The sequence below is a fragment of the Lacerta agilis genome, chromosome 6 (genome assembly GCF_009819535.1).
Source record: "Lacerta agilis isolate rLacAgi1 chromosome 6, rLacAgi1.pri, whole genome shotgun sequence".
Taxonomy (NCBI): domain Eukaryota; kingdom Metazoa; phylum Chordata; class Lepidosauria; order Squamata; family Lacertidae; genus Lacerta; species Lacerta agilis.
In genome coordinates this window covers 23,115,025-23,139,441 of record NC_046317.1, presented here as the reverse complement: position 1 = coordinate 23,139,441, position 24,417 = coordinate 23,115,025, and the positions used below count along the sequence as shown (strand labels likewise).

General features: G+C 41.8%; 1 protein-coding gene across 5 annotated transcripts in view; it reads right to left on the bottom strand.

The window, feature by feature from the left end:
* The window catches only part of LOC117048152 (divergent protein kinase domain 1A), a 111,384-nt gene that overhangs the window by 53,926 nt on the left and 33,041 nt on the right, over positions 1-24,417 (bottom strand). For 3 of the 5 annotated variants that reach the window (XM_033151593.1, XM_033151595.1, XM_033151596.1), the window contains exons 1-4: positions 17,941-18,050; positions 7,377-7,594; positions 2,406-2,595; positions 1,880-2,104 (exon numbers count right to left, since the gene is read on the bottom strand). In XM_033151593.1, coding sequence (XP_033007484.1) covers positions 1,880-2,104; positions 2,406-2,595; positions 7,377-7,525 — 564 coding nt within the window. In that variant the 5' untranslated portion in view covers positions 7,526-7,594; positions 17,941-18,050. Of the gene's footprint in view, positions 1-1,879; positions 2,105-2,405; positions 2,596-5,197; positions 5,353-7,376; positions 7,595-17,940; positions 18,051-24,417 lie in introns of those variants that run through there. The other 2 variants (XM_033151599.1, XM_033151594.1) reach the window with 2 other exon arrangements.

Sequence of the window (24,417 nt, the reverse complement as noted above, 5' to 3'; positions counted from 1 at the left end):
TTTTGCCTTCTAATTTGGGGTACACATACAGCCGACGAACACTCATAAATATAAATTCAAGTGTATGTACATAAGCGAAAAAAGAGTGAGTATTACGCTAGGTTATACCAAGGGACCAGGGTGGACAAAAAAATCAATGGGGTTTTTTTAAAAGAAAAAATTGATTTTTTATTTAAATAGGATTTTTTTTATTTAAATAGGATTTTTTTTAAAAATTTAAATAGGATTTTTAAAATAAAATGCTTTTGGAGGAAAAATCTTTCTAAAGATACTTTTCTATTTAAGTTACATTACAGTCCAAATGCTATTAATCACAAAATAAGGATTTAAGTTTCTCATGTGAGCTAAAACTCAGTCTAAGTTTTTATTTATTTAAAAAAAAAACCGTTTAACCACATCAGTTAACAAACATGGATACATATGCTATAATGTTATTGTTTTAGTTAAATAAATTGTTTAAATTTTTATTAAGGAAATTTTTCTCCTTCCAATAAAGTACAGCAGAAAAGCTGTCCAAATATAAACAGTTAACTTATTAAACCTCACAATAATTTTGTAATTATCTATCTGTGTATTTCTAATGGTATAACCAAATCAGTCATTTTTTATATAACTGTAAAAAACTACTCTGAAAATGTATTATTCCAAAGATGGAACCTTCACCTGGTTGTAAATATTAAGATTATACCAGCAAGAATGAGTTTTTCTGTTTAAAAAAAAAAAAAGATTTAAATCACATCTTACTAACTAGTGATTTAAATCGTGATTTAAATCAAACTGATTTAAATCAAATCCATCCAGCAAGGGAGCATCTAATTTAGCACTCTACCTTCTTCATTAGCCAACTGGATGCACCTGGATGGAGACAGTTGGAGCATGGGTGTAGTCATGGGGGGGGGAGCACCCCCCAATCAAGTAAATCAATTTAAAAAACTTAACTAACTAAGGTTCTCTCTCCCCACCCCCAACATAAAGCCTGCACCCCTGACAACAGAAATCCCGGCTACACTCCTGAGATGGAGACAGATTTCCTTGCAACTCAACTCAGAAATAAAGTGTTATGAATAGGCTATATGCAGAGACCCTTCTACCCCCTGGATTCAGCAAATGCTGAAATATACATCAGGCTTGCTTCCTGATGAGGTGATCTGTCTGGGTGATGGGCCATTCAGGGGAAGTGGATCTGTGTGAGATGGCAAATGGCTAGGTGGTAGTTAGAAAAACACCAATGCTGGGGGGAGAGAAAGACAGGGCAATGTTTGATTTCTGTTTGAATCCAAGGCTTGGAACTACTGGAATCGTGTACCGCTTGGAGATTGGGGTGCCGTGCAACAATATGCTCAGCATATAGAGACATAGCTTGGGTGTCACGGCTTAAGTTTAGTGTCAGAGTGAGCATTTCATATTTATATACTGCTTAATCTGCAAAAGATTCTAAGATTTATGCTTTACGTTTAAAAAAACCCATTAAAATATGATAAAACACAACGGACTTACATTTTATCAAAACATAAATAAAATGGCAGTTTTAAAGCAAAATATAAATAAAACGGCATAATAATAATAATAATAATAATAATAATAATAATAATAATAATAATAATAATAATAATAATTTATTTGTACCCCGCCCATCTGGCTGGGTCTCCCTGGCCACTCTGGGCGGCTTCCAACAAGTATTAAAATACATTAGAATATCACAGATTCAAAACTTCCCTAAACAGGGCTGCCTTCAGCTATTTTCTAAATGTCAGGTAGTTGTTTATCTCTTTTATTTTATTTTATTTTAAAGCAAAATATAAATAAAATGGCAGTTTTAAAGCAAATATTTCCTTAAAACAATTACTTTTCCGTTAAGAAATATGAGCTGCAGACTTACCTTCATTACATTAAATAAAACCTCCTGCCCAAGGCTGTCTTTTTCCTTAAAAAAGTCGTGCTCGGGGTATGTCCTAGCAATGTCCCTTCTTATAAGCTTTTCAGAAGGTGAAGTCATTTTCAAGAGTTCCGAATATTGATCCTTAATTGGCATATTTTGAGCTGTGCATAAAAGCTGCCAAACTATTGCTCGGAAATGATGGGGTATCCCTTTTCGAACAAGTTCCTAGAGCATAAAAAAAAAATTGATGAGCATTTATTTATTAACTGCTCTACTTGCAATAATCTCAAAGCGTGCAGTTTACCGAAATGTTCTCATTTTTTCTAAGAAGGATGTGATAGCAGAAAGGCAAAAGAAAGAAAGAAAAGGCAAAAAGGGATAATATTGAACACAATTACGTTTTACTGTCTAGCACAGTCTACGATGCCAGGCATTACATTCTGAACTGCCAGATTTTAGAGAGTGATATTTCTAAATGCAGACACTCCCAATGACTAATGATTTTGATCACTGCCAATCAACAAACCTTAATCTGCTTCTCTTTCTTTTTGCGCACATCTTCCCAATCATTCACAATTCTTCCCCAAAGGATCCAGGAATCTTCCTCGAGGTGGCTGAGGTTACTAGAAGCTGACGAACTAGAAACAAGTGAGGACCCACTGTTTCTTCTTGACCCATCTACGGAGCGCAGCGATTTGCTGTCGGTCTCCAACAATCTGCGGTAAACACAAAACGCTTTGAATCTTCTGGACGTATTGAAAAGAACAGGCCAGATTTTGCATTTGGAATTGACAGCTCTGCCATGAACTAAACTTAAGCACGCTTGTTTGCACGACCTCCTTCATTACCCTTTGAGACTAAGCAAAGTAACAACCGAACCAAGTTTAAGTATTTTAGCGCTGGAATCAGAACCTTGTTCTTTGAAATGGTTCCCCCCCCCCCCGTAAGAGAGTATTTAATGAAGCTCATGAATCAAAAGGTAAATTATTAAGGGGAGAAATGGACCATACAGGTGTGTGTGTGTGAGTGTCACAGCCAGACTTCAAAAATGGAAATGGGGCATTTGCCAGGAAGAATCGGCAGGTATTGAAAAGGTCAAGTATTTACTTGCAAGAAACTGGAAAGGTGAAGAGATCCCGACAGTGGAAGAATGGCAGATGAAGCTAATGGACTTTATGGAACTCGCTGAACTGACCACGAGACTCCGAGACCAGAGGGAGGAGAAGGTGCAACAGGATTGGAAGAAATTTAAGGACTATTTAAAAAATCGTGAAAAGTTAGATATTTGAAGCAGAACTGGCTTGTTTAATTGGCTTTAGCTAGTTGATGTTAGATGAAAATAGTACACAAGAAGTAATGTTATGAATGGTTTAAAATATTTAGAAATGTCTAAGGATATGTTGTTTAAGTAATGAATTATATATGGTTAGTTAGTATCTTTATGATTATTAAGAATAGTGGTGAATGTTAAGAAAATAGTTACAAAGTTACCAAAGTGTATTGATATTGAACGCAGTTGAGAGAACGGGGGAAGTCCCCCCAAAGAAGATTGAAATTAGAATTAAACAATGATTTCTTTTGGTGTTCCTGTTTAGGTATGTATAGGTTTTTTTTTGTTATTCTTATGTTGTTTTAATGTGTTTGATGTGTGTTTTTTTGTTTTATCTTTTGTTAATTGTTTTTGTTTATTTGTTTGATGTATTTGTTGTTTAATGTAGAAAATAATAAAATCTTTTTTTAAAAAAAGAAAAAGAAAAGGTCAAGTATGTCCCCTGCTCCTGATCTGACCCTGTCTCCCCATTCCTATATTTGCAGCAATAGCATACACACATTCAGGGGAAATGTGTTTGCTGGCAATTCCATTCTAGATGTGTGAACAAGTCATAGCTAAATATTAAGCCCAACTTATTAGTAAAGTAAGTGAGGCTGAAACCATGAACATACCAAATAGTGACTAAGCCTCATTGAACAAATGAGTAAGTCCCGTTGATTGGACTGAACTGATGCTATCGTCATCATTTATCATCTCCCAATAACTGGGGGAAAGTTCACTTTCCACTCCTCTTATGGTCAGAAGCCCTATCAGCACTTATATATTGCTTACAATTTTGCTGTTCACTTGGTTCTACTTTGGGACACTTATCAATGACAGAATCAAGTTCCAAACTGTTTTCTCATTTGCGGTTTGCTCTTGCCAACCTTCACCCCCCCCATGCACCCAATTTCCATGCTCCATTCACAACCTCCTTTCTAAATATATTGGCCAAATGAGTTGAGATTACTAAACTTACCCTGCGCTTTTCCTTTAAGGCAGCCTTTGCCAAGCTGGCGCTCTCCAGATGTTTTGGACTACAGTTCCCATCACCCCCGGCCTGTCATGCTAGCTGGAGCTAATGGGAGTTGTAGTCCAAAAACATCTGGAGAACACCAAGTTGGCAAAGGCTGCCTTAAAGGAATAGTTGTTTGCTCATCAACTTTATAGAAATACTTTAAACAAGCATGTGCAACACTTGTTATGCTGAAAAGCAAATACCCAAATGCTTCTATATTTCCAGTTGTTAGCTTAATGAAAATTGCCAGTTAACAAAGGGAACGACAAATTCTCATAAATTGTCGAAGGAATGAGCCACCTATGATAGAACTAGACCACTTTATGGCTTAACATTAATTCAGGGAATATAGAATTAATGTTCTGGAGGTGGGAAGGGGGGCTTACAGAAGGCTCTGCTCCATTTTTACTTCTTTAGCTTTTTAGCATTTAAGATTATCATAAGCTTATGAATCAGCCGTAACAGCAGTTTTCCTGTCACTGTTTATGTTTAAAGCAACCATGCACTCAGTTAAAACAGCAATTATTTACCTGAACAGGCAAGACATGAGGATTATCTGTAACTAAAAATTAGGGTAGAACACAGGACGCCAAAGGCAGTTGAGTAGAAGTGGAAAGCAGAGAGAAAAGGAAGCAGGAGACCCAAATACAAGACTTGGAACTGTAACTCTTACCATCAGTGTGCAAGTGATGGACTACTTTTCGAATATTAAGACATGGCTCATGAAATTTAATAATTTCTTACCCAACTTGGTCTACAAGGCAAAACTGGTATGTTCCTTACACTTGCAAGACAAAAAGAAAACCTTTCCCTTACTAGCAGTGCAGTAAACAAGTCCAAACTCCAGATAAGCATAGAAAGTGTGGTTGCCTACTCTTGAAGAATGAAACAAACGCTTCACCATAGCAAGTCATAATTTTGCAAACCGGACTGCGGCAAACGTTTTCATTTTGAAGTATTTATCCTAATTCCCTGGTGTAACCCTTACCTTGATAAGTCCATGGCTCCTTTTTAATTCAGAATTTGCAGTTTATGATAACGTAAGCAGTCAGTAGAAAAGAAACCACTTCATTTCCATCAATGATTTACGTTCCTCAAACAGATTCCTGATTGGTTAAGAATGAACCATTCCAGTTTATATTGGAGGGGAACTTAACCCCGTGTAACTTAAAAAAATAAAGAAACTGAGTAGTTGTCCAGAGAAAGGTTCCCTACTTCCTTTTTTTTCACACTTCCGTTTTTTGTCAAATCTTTTGCACATGCTCAGGTCAAAGTTTGTTTTCCACGGTGACGGAATGTGTAATCTGAATCCTGCAGAGCTCCGAAGAACTGTTAGGTTCATACATTTAGTGAGTGAAAGCAGGCAATTCCTCAGGTTTCTAAGCAAGTTTTCAATAAGGCTTTCCAAACACTGGTATTCTGCTTTGATCTCTTAGGATTAAATCTAAAGGAATTTCCCATTTTAAGAGCACACACATACCAGCACCTGAAAATAGTTACTTCTGTTTTCTGAAGAATGTAAGTGTTGCCCAAACATTGAAAGAGAGCAAAAGTGAAACAGAGAATGGATGGACTAGGAGAGATCTGTGATAAAATGAAATGACACAAAAGGCACTCTAAAAGAAAAAGAGGACACAGCAACAACAAAAACCTACTGAAGTGTATAAAATTAGAAAGACGGGCACATGGGTGTATCCTTGCTGGCATTCATGACTTGTTTTTAGGAGGACAGATAACTACTGCTCTATTTGAGTGCTACAGGGAGAGAGGACTTAGAAGAAAATAGATTCATCTTATTTGCCTAACACAGGACAGTCTCTCGGAGACTCACAATCAAGCTAAGAAACAAACAAAAATTGTTAAAAGCGGCCATCGAAAGGTAACAAATCAATACACGAAACATAAAACACCAGCTTCTTAAACAAAACAAAAAATCACCAAATTAGAGGACACCCAACATACAGCCTTAGCACAGCAGGACCATATTCCATCAAGAAAAATACATTAATAATTTTAAAATTTAAAATACTTGGGCAATGACATGGAAGGGATAGCTTTGACAGTGGTGATAAGGGACAGCTGATACACAATGGGTACCTGTAACACTCCTGTAGTTCACTGTTTACAGCAATCAACCACAACTAACATAGCTTGCTTTGAATTGTGAATGTTCCTCCTGCCAGCCCCTGTGGGTGACACATGCGTCACAAACCAACCATAGTCTAGCTTGTCTTGTTGCATGGCCCCAGATCGTGGTTTGCTTTATCTGTTTCAAACAAACTACACATGGAAAACTAGAAAGACAAGCCAAGGTTTGTTCTTGGCTTTTTTTGTTTTGTTTTGTTTAGCACTCACAGTTGGTTTGCAACAAGCAAGTGAACTATGATATGGGTTCACAAGACAGGGGAAACTATTTTTGCTGCACGTAGCATGGGGGGTGGGCTGTGGGGGAGGCACAGTCACAAATTAAGCCATGGTTTGGCAAATACCGTGTGGACAAGGCCGAGGAAGAACACACAAAACGCCAAGGCACAGGGACCTTGAAGAAGAGACATTGCTCAAGTCAGTTGTATTAGATCTTTTCTGCGTTCAAGCCTATCGAGAAAGGCATTCAACAACAACAAAACAACACAAATGTACTGCAGTCTTACGTACAATATTTGGGTGAGGTTGTAGTGTCACAACCCTTTATTGTGACAAAAACTATGGTTCGTCTGGTCGGGGAGGGATATGAAACTGAACCGGAATGCAAGGTATGCAAGTCTTGATTAAGAAAGACATCCCAGCGTTTTTTTTCCGAAAAACCAGATGGAAACTTGGGAGATTTAAAGGAAATTATATGTTCCACATCTTTGAACACAACTAGCTTAGCTTTTCAAGAAAGCACAGGAACGTGCTGCTGTTGTTGTTGTTTTAAAACCAAGCCACCCACCTGCACAATTCAACATGCCACAGGCTGCCCAGACTCACTCACCTGGCAGCAGACGCATATGACAGAATGGCTACACCCCAGGCTACTGGATACCTTCCAAGCTGAGCTTATCGCCTTGCCAGGTAATTATACGGCTCGCGACCAATGGCCAGACAAATAAGCTGGAAAACATGCCCCGCCACTGGAACCGATTTCAGAACCTGAGCACCACCAGGAAAGCTAAGCTGCCACTCACCTGTTTTGCTCTTCTAATTTGGCCAATAGCTCTAAGTCATCGGCACTCAAATCCGCGGGGGACAACGGAGACAATGCTGGAGTCGAGAGCGTGGTAGAGGAGGATGCCGTGTGTAATGAAGCAGATGGACTTGCCACCTGGCTGGCCATTTGACTGACAGTGTTCTTCACCCATGAGAGAGTAGAACTCAGCTTCCCTGTAACCTTGTCTGTCGCCACCTGAGGAGGAAAGCATGCAAGGAGGCATTTAACAGCTCCCTGGTCAGGAATGGCAAGCACAGTCATGGGTGTTTAGCTGGATCTCTCCAGTGGTTTCACCCCCCCCCCACCTCTGTTTTGTCTCCTTCCCTTTCCATGCAACTGTAATTTGTTAAGCCACATCTCAGGTATCTACTAATGATCACTGGTGCTTTTATTTAATGAGGAGAAAGAACTGATAGAAAAGCAAGCATTTGCAAGTTCTGAAAAAGCGACATCTAAAGCTTTCAGGTACGTCAGCCTTACTAATAAGATTTCCGCAAAGTCCCAAAGCCAAATTTTACTAGCTGGCCGGCTCACAGATATCTTACCAGTCGTTTGCGTATTAACAAAGAAGAGAACAAGTGCGACGGATTTTTGAGCTTTTTTTTTTTTAAGGAAATCATAGTTGTTGAGCTTTTCTTGGGAAATCATAGGTAAAAATACCCCCATAAATAGGACATTGCAAGGGGCAGGCTTCTGCTGGGGGGGGGGCAGAACCTCAGATAAGTTATTACTTTCAATGCTTTTCAATAATATTTGTGGATCTAAGGGGAGCAGCTGCCCCCCCCCAGCCCTCCCTTGGCTACACCCATGACCAGTGCTATTTCACATTTACAATAAAAAACAAAGGAGTTTTGTGGCACCTGAAAGACTAACATTTTTTTAATGGCATGAGCATCTGCGGACTCAAACCTACTTCTTTGGATGCATGAAGTGAAATCTTAGCTGGCAGGTATATGAAGAAAAAAGAATCGAGGTGGGAAATGGATGGCAAAAAATTACAGCCGGTGATAATTGAGAGATTTAAATGTATGTTAAACACCTTTTGCAGTAGCAGATGGGTGATAAAAAAAATTCCCTAAGCATTGCTGAGATGATGAGCAGTGAGATAGCCAGGTTTGCTTCAGGATTAACCATGAAATCATTCTTGGATAAAACAAAATGAGATTTCAGGGAGCTCCAAAAATGGGAATGCACGCACAATTCAATGTACTGTAAAGTGATTAACACTGAGTCTTCTTTGTTGTTGCCAACTTCACATATAAACTAATGGGGTCTGTACTGACCAGGAGCAAGACCCTTGAGGATACAGTAGAGTCTTAGTTTGCCTACCCATGATATAGACCTTTGACCCGAGTCAACAGGGCACCCCTTATCAAGGGTATCAGGGGTTTTTTGTTTTGCTTTGCTACAGGGTGAACTGTACTAGTCCTGCTCCCCGTTTACTCCTGCAGGCCTCTGGTGCCAATGTTTGTCTCTGATTCACCTCCATAAATTTGAATACAGAGAACAATGCCAACCCGGAACCAACTATCTCATTTGCCAGCCGTATTTACATGCAAGAGGTTTCTTCTCGCTGGTGATGTACTTCACAAGCCAAGACATTTGTTTTCTTTGGCACAATGGAAGCAACCAAGAGCGAGGCAGAAATTGCTCTGTGCCAAGAAAAGAGGGAAAACTTTCACTCCGAGAAAGTGCTTCTACATTAGTGGAACCCAAAAACACCAGATTATTATTTTTTTAATAGCCACTGACTGAACTTGAAAGGAGAAGTAAAAACTGCAGAAGTAAATATGCATAATTTTAACGTGCTTAAAAAAACCCACAAAGCCTCAAAGAACAGCAAATGTTCCCTCTTCTTTTAAAGCAACGACAGGTATTTATTACCCCACAAAGCAAGTTTCCAGAGAACTTGAAAATGTTGTTTAGTCTGAGCCCTGGGGTTTTCTAGTTCGCATGACTTGTTGAAGCTTTAATTTGAAATACTTCTGCAGAACTGCAAAATACGGTCACTATGTACAGTACCTGTAAATGCCAGCACAGGTTAGCATTTTTGTTTCTCAGGTAACACAATCGTCATGTTTAGCAAAAGCAAGAAAGGGAAGTGTCAAGGTAGGCTTGACCTTTCCAGTTTGTCTCTTACAAGTGCTGGGCACAAATATATCCATGTTTCACACAGCAGCCTACTGAAAATGTTCTTCGGAGACTTCACGTACAGGATCATTTAAGGGCCAAATCAGACAAGTTGGGGCAGCTTTGTTGTTTATTCACATGTCTTCTCTGAACCCACATTAAACAGAGGGGTTTTTGTTTTTTTTACAACTAAAAGGGCACATGGAGAAAGAAAGTTGTACTTTCCCCTGCCTGTTGCCTCAAGCACTTTTCTGCCCAGATTTTCTCACTCCAGGTTTTGGAGTCAGCTGAAAAGAGGTTGCCCTTGGTGACAGATATTTAGTTTTCCTCACCGACATACCCATATTATTGTAAAATTTAATCTACTTAATACATGTACAGTACCGAATAATCTCTCTGTGTATTTGTAGTTACAGGTAGGTAGCCGTGTTGGTCTGCCATAGTTAAAAAAAAAAAAAAAAATCCTTCCAGTAGCTCCTTAGAGACCAACTAAGTTTTTTCTTGGTATGAGCTTTCGTGTGCATGCACACTTCTGTTTCAGTGTCTCTGAAGAAGTGTGCATGCACACGAAAGCTCATACCAAGAACAAACTTAGTTGATCTCTAAGGTGACACTGGAAGGATTTTTTTTTGATTTTTTTATTTTATATTTTGTTTTGTGTATTTGTACATACTGTATATGTAAATGTGATTTTTACTCCTGTTAGTACATGTTACAGAATACAATGCTTAATGGATAGCTTTAAAGGAAATTGGTGTACATTATGCATTAGGGTAAAAAAATGTTCAGATTCCTGCATTGCAGGGGGTTGGACTAGATGACCCTTGGGCCCCTTCCATCTCTACAAGTCTATGAACTCAATGAATTAATAATGAACCAACTGTGAAGTTGATGGTCCACTGCAGAATGGAAAATGGATTCGCCAAGTTCTATCTAAGCCATGGACATTACTAATCTACACTTACTTAATGCCTTCATGTACCATAAAACACACTAATGGTTACTTTACTGCTGTTTAATTATAGCCACCAGTATCTTAAATATTATGCTGCTACAATAAGTTAAGTTGTCATTTTAACAGGGGACCAATGTCTAAATGAGGTGTTTGCAAGAGTGTAATGCGTATTATTTTGTGGGAAGAAATTATAGAAGAAGTTGAAGACTAAAACTCCAAATGATGTTTTTAAGACTTCACAATTTTATAGCATTTTCCCATAAAACAGAAATCATTCAGAAATTTTGTTAATCCCGGCCTTCAGAAAGATTAAAGAGATAATCTAAGTCAGGGAATACCAATATGTATAAAGAATGACTTTTCCAATTAAGAATAAGTATATTCAAATTGCAATAAAAATACTGGCTAGCAATGTTATTAGAAAGTTACAGGAACGCAAGATCCTGAATATCCCGTTTAAAAAACGAGTTAGAAGATATAAGTTACTCCTTTTCACATTCAGCTCTTCAATATGACTAACCATTATCATATATTAATATATTTTTACTTTATTCTCTTTGAACATTATTTATTCAGTTAAGTGGATTGTGGTGAATGGAGCTATTAAACCCAACACTTAAGAAAAAAAACTTCTGTTAAAAATAACATGAATTGACACAAAATTACTGTTTTAGATAAGAATTGGCATAGTCTTATATTTGCAATGACCTACAGATGTACTTAGCTTTCCTTTTCCTGCGCTATCAGGGTAAGCAAGATAATATCCAACCAATAAAAACAAACAGGCAGAGCAAAAAAAGTGGGAAAGCAGCCAAGCAGAAAACAATTTATACTCAGCAAGAACTGAAATAAGATTTACAACAGAATCCTATCTTTGACGTGCACCTGCTGAATGAAACTATTAAATCAGGCCAGACAAATCTCTTTTTTGATAAGTTACAAGTTTGGTGGATCAGGGGAATGTTGTGGATCTCGATTTCAGGAAGGCTTCTAACAAAGTCTCCCTTGTTATTCTTGTGAAAAAGCTGGTAAAACGTGGACTGGGCAAGGTAACTGTTAGGTGGGTTTGTAGCTGGTTGACTGACCGAACCCAAAAAGTGCTCACTAATGGTTTCTTATCACCCTGGAACAAAGTGAGAAGTGGGGTGCCACCAGGGTTCTGTCCTGGGCCCGTTGTTGTTCAACGTCTTTATAAATGACTTGGGCGAAGGAATTGAGGGGATGCTCATCAAATTTGCAGATGACACCAAACTGGGAGGGGTAGCTAATGTCACAGAAGACAGAATCAGAATTCAATATGACCTTAACAGATAGGAGAACTGGGCCCAAAGTAACAAAATAATTTCAACAAATGTTAAGGTTCTACACACCTCGGCAGGAATAACCAGCTGCACAAATATAAGATGGGAGACAGCTGGCTTGCCAGTAGCACATGCCAAAAGGATCTAGGGGTCTTAGTGGACCACAAGCTTAACATGAATCAACAGTGTGATGCTGCAGCAAAAATGCTAATGCTATTCTAGGCTGTGTCAATGGAAGTCTAGTGCCCAGATCAATGGAAATGTTCTATCCTGCCTTGGTCGGACCACACCTAGAGTACTCTATCCAGTTCTGGGTGCCACAATTTAAGAAAGATATTGACAAGCTGGAATGTGTGCAGAGGAGAGCACTCAAGATCATCAAGGGTCTGGAAACCAAGCCTTAAGTGGAACAGTTCAGGGAGTTGGGACGTTTAGCATGGAAAAGAGAAGACTGAGAGGAGATATGATAGCCATCTTCAAACATCTACAGGGCTGCTACATGGAAGATGGAGCAAGCTTGTTTTCTCCTGCTCCGGAAGGTAGGAACCAAATCAAGGGCTTCAAGTTAAAAGGAAGGAGATTCTGATTAAACACCAGGAAGAACTTTGACAATAAGAGCTGTCTGACAGCCAATATTTTAAAAATGTTTCTCGTCTTAAAAGTTCAGTAGAGGACAGTTTTTGATCGTGTGTGACCCCAGCTTGTGTGTTAGGATGCTAATCATATTTCCATGAAAATTCTATCGGTACCAGTGAAACATCCATTCTATTTACATAGCAAGTTTAGGATCAGGATGCAAGAATGGAAAAACAATTTTAAAGGAGTAACAGATGCTAATCTTATGCTAACCCTATGCTCATCCTACATTAAAGTAGATCTTATCTTTCATCACCTTCTGCAAATCTCCAGACCCACGGAACTGTGTGCTTCAAGGTTGTTTTACATGGGGATCAGTCACTAAAAATTAGGGCCGCTCTGCCCATTATATATCAGCAGATTGCAGTTTTCCCCAGCTAAATAAGCAGCAAGGAACTGCTTTTGGGTTTCCTCGGTCTTGCCCCAATGGGATACAGTATATACACATTTACCTCATGCATGCTACAGTTTATTGGTGTATATATTAAATGTTTTGTACACTGCTACAAAAAAAGGAAAGAAATGAGGAAAGCAGCCTTAGAAGACAGCCCTAAGAGATACACACAGCTCTCACCACATTTATTTGGAAAGAGGTCCAGTTGGGTTTAATTGCATTTACTTTCAAGCTATCTCAATACTTTACTGCTAGTGGTAGGTCTCCCTCCCTCCCTTTCAGAGGGGAAAATGCAGCTGTTAAAACAGTGAGATTCTACTCCTGCTATTTCTTCCCACAACCCACTAGTGCCAGCTTAACCCTAGCCCTAGCACCTGGTCCTTACAGACTTTACAGATTTTATTTGTATGGACAGGTGGAGTCCCCCAACCCCCAGGCGACCCCCGAGCAGAATAATGACACAAGACACCGTGCTATGGGATTAAAATTGGCCACAACTTTATTAAGATTCAGGTGTAGGGAGACCTTGGCTCAGGCATTGGGTGTTTATCCTTCCCAGCACCCAGCCGGGGACCTGGGAAACGTCAGGGTTATCCAGAATGTGTGGGGATTGGGCTGGCTCTGGAGAACATATGTTCAAGCTGAGAGCCCGCCCCCCGCTTTGCCACCACTGGTGGGAGAGAGCAATGACAACCTCTCGGCGTATGGACAATGCCTCCCCCCAATACCCCTTTAACGGAGAACCCTGTTATCGCCGCCACACTGGGGGTGTGGAGTCACCGCCCCACACGCCCTCCCCCCAGTTAGGAAGATGACTAAAGGATTCCGCCCAAGGCCTGAAACCGCCAAAGTTGTGACGAATTGCTATGGGAAAGGCGAAACCTGCCAATGCAGGGAAATTCCTTTCCGGCCCTTCAACTGTGGCCTTGGTATAGCAGTGCCTGCGTGCCTGTGGAAAAGAGTAGTCCCTCCCCTTACTTGGCCAATCCCTTGGCAACGCCTTCCCCAGGTGGGATTGGATGGTTAACTGGGTAGGCGGAGACCCCAGGTATCCCCTCTGGGGGAGGGCGCAGCCAGCCGAACTCCCAGGTGTCACCCAGGAATTCAGGGGGCTGTGCGCGACCACGCAAACGTCGCCCCCCCATTTGATGTGGGGAGTGGTCATTCCTGAAGAGATTTTGTTTAAATGCAGTTAGCAGTATGCAGGAGCTTAAAAAACTGAAGGGCAAATGAGAATCTTAAGCATGTCACCTACTTGTAAAATAAAGAAAAGGGAATTATGTTGGGGTAAAGTTGGACAATGCTCTTGAAGCGACTAGCATGAGTTTGGCCAAACTGCGGGAGGCAGTGAAAGATAGGCGTGCCTGGCGTGCTCTGGTCCATGGGGTCACGAAGAGTTGGACACGACTGAACGACTGAACAACAACAGTCAATTGTCCACATTAAAAACACAAAATCCTAGAAAACCATGCACCAATTGCCTATTCCTAGTTAGTCTTCCTCTAGTCTTCATGCACCTCCTTAATACAAGCCCTGCCTTTCTATACACATCTTATCAACCATCTGCAGAAAAACCATGTGCCGGTAATTTCCCTCTAACCACAAAACACCAGGCCTCAGCATCAAACAATGTGGAGGTGGTGAGGAAATTGGGTCAAGGGGAAAACACACAGTACCCCATGACTTTTCAATACGCACCTGACAGCCACTCCCCCAAACATTGATGTGAGCTTCTATGGCCTTGCTCAAAATCCCAACAACCATCAGAAAAACTAAAAAATAGTGTCAAAATGTAAGTAAATCTCAAAGAAGACTATAGTAGCCTAGTGCCACAGCAAGGTAACAAGTGCTGAGCTGCCTTAGGGACAAATTGCATGCTATTACGGTGAAATCCTTGATTGATTGATCTCCTGGTGTTTTGAGTTTGTTTGTTTTTAACTACAGTGAATGCATCTGCATGCAGGGAAAGAAGATGCTGATTTGATCAGTAAAGCAGCATTGAAAAAATGCAGCGGGAGGGGGAAGGTTACCTCCCTCAGTCTAAATAACCCTTTCCCAAAAATACTGTCTGCTGATTTGCAAGGGGAGATAGAGAGAGAGAGAATGCAGGCATGATACAGGCACTTATATATTTCCGTGTGGAGCAGCGTGAGAGCAGCAATTAAGAATGGGACAATTGTGCAAGGGCAAGTGTTAAACATCTCCACCACCACCCCGGCACCAGAATCAAATCAGTCCCCCCCCCCACTTTGCCCAATCCAACTATATTTAGTACAGACAAAATGAGACAAGTGATAATAAACCAACTGTAATGTGTGGCTTGGCCTTCAGCCTATCTCCCAGAGTATTTAAGCTGGATATCCTAGGCAGGGGTGGTCAAATTCTAAGAGACTGCGATCTACTCACACAGTTAAAAACTGGCAGTGATCTACCCCCTTTCGGGGGGTTCAGATCACAGTTCTTGAGTTTCTTTAGGGAGGAGGAAAGCGACAGTGAGTTTTTTTAGGAAGGAAAGCCCTGTTTTTGGTGGTTCAGGTCATTTTAGGGGTGCAGGGCAAAGATGTTGAGTTTTTTTAGGGGAGACAAAGTTATTTAGCTTCTTTGGGGGAGCCACTGATCTACCAGTGATCTACCACAGATGTCCAGTGATCTACTGGTAGATCACGATCTACCTGTTGGACATGCCTGTAGGGGGATAGCCCTTTCTCTCTCTCTTTAACTCAGCAAACATAGTTGTTCCAACTGTAGCAAGCTTTTGCTTTTCCCTCAAGGTCAGCTTTCTCCTCCCTACAAAGATGCCTGTACAAAATAAGATTTCAGCCTCCTCCCACTCCACTCACTACTCCATGGGGGAATTCCAAACACCCATTGTCTGCAGCTTTTCCCACATCTTTGTGGATCAGCTAAGCCCCACGGGCAAATCAAGAGTGGGAATAGGGAGGGGAAATGCCTCTATCCCTGTATACATGCTGTCTCTAGATTCAGAAGTGCATAGTTTTCGGCTATGCTGAATGATGCACTTTCACCCAAGTCTCCATCATTGGTTTGAGCAACCCTCTCTGATCTGAGCACGCACCTCTGTTTATTCTCTCAAAAGTTTTATCACAATATCTTCTGGGGTGAATTTTCGAGGAAACATAAACTCTTCGAAAAGCAAACTGAACTTCCCGGAAAGCTATCCTGGACTGAACCTCGGCATGCCGAGTATACAAATAGCTGACTTAACAGGGATTTTTTTAAAAACACTTTTTACAGGAAGTGGGTTATTATTCTGTGGAAAAATGGCAATATCCTTATGCAAGCTCATCACTCTTATGCAAGCCTTCTGGTTTAGAATTAGTCAATCTGAAGATCATGTATGTCCAAATTGCAACTCAGCAATTTGAGCTAGCGAGCAGAGAATCAGGAACGTTTAAACAGGCGGATCAATATTTCCAACGCCTCGGGGATGCAAGAGGACCAGTCACTTTTAAATATCTAGCATCTTCTGAAGGACCACCTCAATTCATTCTACTGCCATTTAAGCAGTAAGAGATAGGCACCAGTTAACATGGTTCATGTAGAAACTTGTATTTCAGTTTGATTCTGTTAGGTGCTTGCAAACCAGCTGAAATCAACATGTTACCCCTCGTAAAGGCCACTGGGCTCAAACTAGATGTCTTGAGTAATTCGCTCCCCCAGGCAAGATCCACACATATCAACAGAATCTCTCTTCTTCCACTGCAAGGGTAATGGAATCTTCTTATGAGAATGAGCAGCATCATTAATAAAACCTTGCTGTTATCCCAGAGTGTCCTATAGGATACCATAGCTGGGCAAAGGGAAGGGAAAAAAGCAGCTCAGGAAAAATGGTTTCAAGCCTTAAACTGGGAAAACATACCAGTCTCCATAATGGGTTGTGCAACCAAGCCAAGTCAAAAGGACCAGAGGCCTAGAGCTTATTTTTCCAACACAGTGTCTCAGACATACGGTACTTAAGCTTCTCTAAGGAACTAACTCCACGCCTGAGCTCCTTTGGGGCTCTTCCCTCCTCCCCATCTCAACCAACTGTTTTGCAGGAGAGAATGCAGAGATCTTAAAATGTATGCCGTTGTGTGTGCATCTATGTAGCTTGCCGCTGCGATAAAAGGATCTCCAAAATGGGTGTATCTGATTTAAGACACCTCCACCTATGACGGAGAATTTTACACGCAAGACAAGAAAAATTCTTCTTTGCCATATGTGGTTGGGATGGGATTGTGAAGGCTCCCCTGGACTTAGTGAGGACTGACGGGAGCCACTCAGTTCTTAAGTTGGGGGAAGTTTCACCCATGATATATCCCTCTTCCCGTGCATGCATCCCATGGGTTGAAATCAATCCTCAAACAATTGAGCTACAAGGCTGACGTTTTTATGTCGCGCCATCTGCGGGTGCAACCTTTCTGTGGTTAAGCAGAAAGCGCTCTGCCCGTACTCTGGGGAACTCTTGCTGATGGCTGAGCATCTGTAAGGAAACACCCCGGTCCCATCTCTGAGGGATTATGCCCTCATTGCCCTGTCTGATAAAGCCGGATCAGGTCCCTTCACTTGGAGCTGGTGCTCAGCCTGGGAGAGCCAAGAAGGGACGTTGCTGCCACAAAGACTAACCACAGACACACACAACACAGGGGTCGTTCCCCCACCGCAGAGAGGAAATCCGGTGGGTGGAAAGGAGGAGGAGGAGGAAACCCCAACGAAATCCCGCACCGGCGCAAGCAGCGCGCTCTCCGATATTGCTGTTGCGATTCCTTTTGCAGCCAAGCGCCTGCAAGACGCGGGGAAGGGAGAGCATTCAGAGCAGCCCTCTTTGCAAGGCCACAACAGGCCCGAGGAGACAGAGAGAGAGAGAGAGAGAGAGAGAGAGAGAGAGAGAGAGAGAGAGAGAGAGAGGGAGGCGTCCACACCTTCCTGTCATTCGCGTCTCCAGGGCGCAGCGCGACGAGGGGTCTCCCGTGCGCCCCTGGCCCTCTCCAAGGCCACCGGGCTCCCCCACCCAGGCACCCTTCCCCCCGGGGCGATGGGTGGGTGGGCTCTTCCCATGGAGTCTCCTCCTCCTCCCTGGGGTGCAAAGGAGCGATGGGGGCCAGGAGGGGCGACGCTCGCTCACCTTGGAAGCCTTTGCCAGGGAGGGGAGGCGAGAACATCAGTTTCCTGGGCAGCCAGCCCGGCCCGGAGCCGCCGCCGCCACCGCTGCTTGCTGCTACTGCTTCCTCGGAGCTCCCCGCCCGGACGGCGTCTCGCCTTTCTTCGTCCTCTCTTTCCCCCCTTCCTTCCTTCCCTCCCTCCTTCTCTCTCCACCCTTTCTCGAGCAGCTCCAGCCTCGAGAAAGCGGGCCACGTCCCTGGGAGAGAGACCCGCGCGCAGGCGCACGGTGCGCCCCCTCCGCCGTCGGGGCAGGCGACTCGAGGCTGGACGAGAAGGTGAACGGCGAGGAAAGGAACGTCGCCGGACAGCCGGGCTGCAACGCCCCGCGGTTTGGCTTGGGAGGAAGGCCGGCCTCTCGGCTGGGCTGCCTTCCCTGCCGAGGAAATAATGCAGGCTGAGCGGCGTCCAGCAGCCGGGCAGCTTTTCTCGCGCGTGGTTTTGCTGCCCTGAATGCTAACTTGCTTCTCTGCTTTCTCCCGGCAGGGGAAAGGGCACTATCTCCTTAGGAGAAAACAAGATCTATGATGGGAACTGTGTTGTCATAACACATGGGTTCTTCCTTCCTAGCCATACTTCTTTCCTTCCTTCCTTCCTTCCTTCCTTCCTTCCTTCCTTCCTTCCTTCCTTCTCTTCTTCTTCCTCTTCCTCCTCCTCTTCTTCAAATTTGTATACCGCCCCCATAATAAAATATTAAACATTTTAAAAAAACTTATGTATACAGGATTACCTTCAGACAGTTTGGAGGGGCGGTGTCAGATAACTCCATGCCCTCCAACATTTATGCAATGAAAACAGGGACATCCTACCATACCCTCCCAACATTTCTCCGATTAAAATAGGGGTGTCATAAGGGAAAGCGGGACATTCCAGGATCAAACCAGAAACCGGAATGGATTATGTAGATCCAAGACTGCCCCTGGAATACAGGGACGCTTCTGCTTTCTTTGTGAAATCTCAACAACAACAAAATAGTTTTTGAGCTTTTTAATGGGAAATTGCCAAAATCAACCCTAATTAGAATCATAATATAAAACCATACTTCCACTCTCCCATTTTCACAGACACACATGCAAGCAGTTCAATGGTCCTGTTTGACAGATTTCCCAAAGCCCCACCCGTTAGCCTCTCTAGAGGGGCAACATTGAGACTCCCAGCCTGTTTGTTTGTGTGTGTGTGTGTGTGTGTGTGTGTGTGTACACAAATGTGTTTAGGATGCCAAACTTGGTCTTTGACCCAGGTGAAATAAAGGCTAGTTTCACCCCTGTCCCAAGTCAGGAGATCACTGTTTTGTTGGGCCCAACCTATTACCAAACTAGTTGGCGACACTCACAAATCATTTATTATTATTTCCCCATTTATTAGACTTTAATTAGTCACTTGTCACCCAAAAGTCTACAAGCAACTTACAGTCATATATATTACAATACGCATTACCATGGGGGGAAAGGAGGAGAAATAATATAATCCATTAATATTTCATATCACATAACATCCATTTTTAAAATATTTATATATATACTCAAATAATAAAGCAATACTCAGACCCACTAATTAACAAATAAACAAAACCTCAGCCTCCCCCTAGTCCAAAAAATGTAGGAACTAAGGTTCCAGCCACTAAACAAGGCAGGAATCCTGAACAGACAAGTGAGTAAGCCTCACCTGCTAATGTTGAAAGCATTTAAAGACTCAGAAGCAGAGGGGTTGATAAACCATGGCAGCTCTAATTAAAGGCATGCATATTTATGGGTTTTTTTAAACTCTTTTGCTTTTGGTATGTTACCATAAGGAAATGAAAACATTAAAGGTAGCCTTTCCTTCCAACATGGGAAGTAGCTTTGATCGGTTAAACTGAAAAGTTCTAATTTTTTAAATTAGTGTTTGGGTTAAAAGCCAGATTGTTAAATGGCTAAACTTCTTGAGCGTAGTGACAGCCCCAACAACACAAATTCATACATACCTTTTTTTTGCTACAGAATATAGCTTCAGGTCAAGGAAATCTTTTAATACGGTACTTCCACTCAGGTTACTGTGAAACAACCTGCAGCCATTACCTCATTGCATGAGGTGTATGTCAGCAATATAAACTAGCCTCTATTATTATTATTATTATTATTATTATTTATTAATTAATTAAATTTCTATACCACTCTTCATCCGAAGATCATGGGGCAGTGTACAATATAAAAACACAAAAATACATAGCATAATAACAAACCAAAACGATAACCGCCCCGACACAGTTTAAAAGGCCAAAGCACAAGTCAGCCTTTTTATTTAAGAAGGACTTAGTGATGCTCAATTCTTCAGAGAATTGGGCTATATAAATTAGTCAACCAACTTCAGTACCAGTAGCAAAACGAAACGATAGAGTGGTATTCAACTAAGTTTTACTCAGCATAGACCTACTGAAATTAATGGACCTAACTTAGCCATGTTCATCGATTTCAATGAGTCTACGCCGAGTACAACTTATTTGAATATGTCATTTATACTACTACACTAAGCACCACTCCTAGCAATAACAGTATCAGAACAGGCCCTAAACTTTTTGATAACCAATAAAACTATATTCTACAGAACCATATTTACGAAAGTGAATAAAACCCAAGCATGTAAGTGTGTTTCTACTTATTTCATAAAATTTATATACTGTCTGATTGTTAAAAAAACAAACAAACCCTCAAAGCAGTTTGGTTCTAAACTTTCACTAGGAAGTGATTCTGAAAGTTAGGGGGGGGCGAAATCACTTTAAGTAGGTTATTTGTTGCCCTATCACAGAACCTTTAACACTGTACTTGTATACATTTTTTTTTTAATGAGTACAACAACTACTAGCTACCTGGGTTGTATCCAACATTAGTCATACTCGGAATAAAACCATTGAAATTAGCAAACATAATTAATTTATGTTAATTGGCTTTGAGTAGAACTTGGTTGACTACAACCAACTATCACATTAGGGCACCAAAAAACCCTTCATTTCTTTTTAAGGACTTTAATGTATAAAGCTTATTAAAAAATACTTTTGTGCTTACTACCGCCTTGAAACCCCTGCGCCTGGAGACAGTATCCATTGTAGAAGAAAGGAGTATTTCTCAATACTAAATGACATACCCCAAAGCGGAAAAGGGGCTTTAGGGCTTACCGGTATATAAATACAGTACCTCACTCCACCCCTCAGAAGAGGCGGAGCTAGTTACTTGGCTGGATTCTTCCTATGTGGAATACTGGTAATCATGTCTCCTGTTCTGTTCAGCATAGCATTGGTTGGGGAGTTCTAATAGATTACAGGATAATAGGTGTTTAAAGATTATGGGATTGATATTTACTTGAGAGTGGGAATTCAGTGAAATTTACTTATGAGTAGACACACATAGAGTATACCTCTTAGCCTTTTCTTCTCCCGAAGATATCCTGCAAAGCATTGGAGGTTTAGTATAAGAGTCTTGAAATTCCTGGGTGAGGAGGGAAAAGTGAGGAAAGCAATCAAGAGGAGCGCCGGGAATAACTTTTTGAGCAGCAGGGTCAAGGACCACTGCTTCAGCAAGTGGGGGTCCAGAGGGGCAGGAAGGCAGAGGCAGTGAAAGAAAAGCGGGGGGGGGGGACAGAGTCAGGCTCCGGGTTCTGTGTTGAGAGTTCAGATGTTCAGGGAGCAAAGTGATTTTTGGGGGGCAAAGGACAACTTCAGCATCATACGACAGAACTGCAATCAGCATAGAATTGGAGCGGCAGAACCAAGGTCCCTAAAGCCCTCTGTTTATTTGGCTTTCTACCCGAAAGCTTCAAACCATATTTTGGCACTGAATAGGTAGATGTTCATTGATAGAGCATTTGCCTGTATGCTGAAGGTGCTAAATTGAATCCACCTGGAACCCGGGAGAACTGCTGCCACTCAGTGTAGACAAGACTAGATTAGATGGACCAATGGTCTGATTCGGCAAAAGGTTACTATGGAATAAGCCTCCATCCCTATGCAGCCATGTTTTTCCCTAAAGACTAACATAGCCATGGTTCTTACTCAGCAGGAAAAGGCAGCCCTCTGCCTGCCCCCAGCCATTTCTTCTATGGAGAGCCTTGGTACAGTCTTTGAAATACTTTGGCCAGTATAATTAAATTTAGACTCTTGATTGAATTGGCCTATCTCCAGAGAGGACATTCCTATTGGAATGTTGTCTTGATTGTATTACTTTTTTCCTGTGCTAACGTGATCATGACTTAGGACTTCATCTCCCTTGAGGTGATAACTTAATACCATCTTCATGCTACTGATAGCCTCCCTTGCTTTGCTTGCTCAGGACATCAAAACACTGTTTTAAACTATTATTATTAAAGTAGGCAATACCAAAGCGGTGGGTCTCCTAGGCTCTTGTAGCCATTGATAGTTGAATCTGTCCTGTCCTCTTTCAAAACTGTCCAAGTTGGTAGCCATTACTGCCTCTCGTGGGAGCAAATTCTATTTGCTGTATAAAGAAGTAGCATATTTTGTCTGTCCTGAATCTCCCAAGATTCAGCTTCATTTAAGGGTCCCTGGAGTTTAGCATTTTGAGAGGGGTTTTCTCCCTTATCTGCGTTCTCCATTCCATACATACGGTAATCTTATACACCTCTACAGTATTATGTCTCCCTGTTTTTCTGAACAACAACAACAACAAAAACAAGCCCAAAATGTAGTAACTTTTCCTCACAGAGGCTTTGCTCCAGCTGCCTGATCATTTTTACTTGCCCTTTTATAAAGTGGGTTTACAGGAAGGTCAAACAGCGTCTGTAGAAACCTTTCTGGTTTATAAGCTTACATGTACCTGTAGAATGTTTATGTGACAAGTTCCTCCGCAGACGAATTAGGACTGCTGTGGTCTCAGTCCTTCTGCTCAGACTATCTTAGTAATAGTCCATGTAAGTTTGTGTAGTGGAACATTCTGCAAAGGAGAGAGATGGGAGGAGGAATACAGTACTTAGATTCCTTTTGCAGCGTCCTTGTTAGTAGGCTACCCCCGTCAATTCTGCTTTGTTAATCCTGTAGCTCTGCATCTTTCCTTTGCAAAATTGCTATCTTTACTGAACATGCTTATAAGTTTTGACTTGAACTTCTGAACAGGATACCTGCTTGGGCAGGAGGTTGACATATACATGCCAGCTCCTGGTATAGCTGTCAACTTTTCCCATTTCTTGCGAGGAATCCTATTCGGAATAAGGGAATTTCCCTTAAAAAAGGGGAAAGTTGACAGCTATGGCTCCTGGAATATTTCTAAACAACAAAGGACTACACTAAGCAGGGCAGCTATTTCCTTTTCAGCTTGCCAATCAGAAAGTCAGTGGCTCGAATCTGTGCAATGAGGTGAGCTCCCGTTGCTCTGTCCCAGCTTCTGCTAACCTAGCAGTTCCAAAACATACCAGTGCGAGTAGATAAATAGGTACCACTGCGGCAGGAAGGTAAACTGCATTTCCGTGTGCTTTGGCTTCTGTCATGGTGTTCCGTTGTGCCAGAAGTGGCTTAGCCATGATGGCCACATGACCCTTGAAAGCTGGGGAAAAACATCGGCTTCCTCGGCCTGAAAAGTGAGGTGAGTGCTGCACTCCATAGTTACCTTTGACTGGACTTAACCATCCAGGGGTCCTTTACCTTTACCTTATTCAGCTTATAAGTGTAACATGGATGTGACAGTGTGACAAACTACAGTATAGATTCAACATCCTGACTGGGACATGGGCAGAGTATCATGTTTTGTGGATGTACAGCACTGAAATAGCTTCACAACTGGTTGTAGTATAAAACTTGTAGTGTTATGAATGGTGGATGTATTGTTCTATTGTGAGGGACATTGTGATTCATGGGCACATCACAATTACTATTGTCTATAGGGGAGCTCATGGTCTATTGGCCACCTCATGAGAAGAGAAGACTCCTTAGAAAAGACCCTGATGTTGGGAAAGATGGAGGGCACAAGGAGAAGGGGGCGACAGAAGATGAGATGGTTGGACAGTGTTCTCGAAGCTACTAACATGAGTTTGGCCAAACTGCGAGAGGCAGTGGAGGATAGGCGTGCCTGGCGTGCTCTGGTCCATGGGGTCACGAAGAGTCAGACACGACTGAACGACTGAACAACAACAACATAGGGGAGCTATTCTAGCTGTTTCCTCATTTCACGTTGCTTGAAATTTACTAGTGAGTTGGATTTGGTGCTGAGCATAGGAATCCTGCCCATCTCAAACTGGATTAAGCAGCACTGCACCAGCAGTGAACTTTCTGAAATTAGGGGCTCAGGCTTCATAATTCCAGTGAAAATGACAAATGTATAAAACATACTTTTAAAAATTATTCAGGAGACCACAGGATTCAATTTCTGTTTTTGTACTATTAAATGTTGTTCAGTCGTTCAGTTGTGTCTGACTCCTCCTGACCACATGGACCAGAGCACGCCAGGCACTCCTGTCTTCT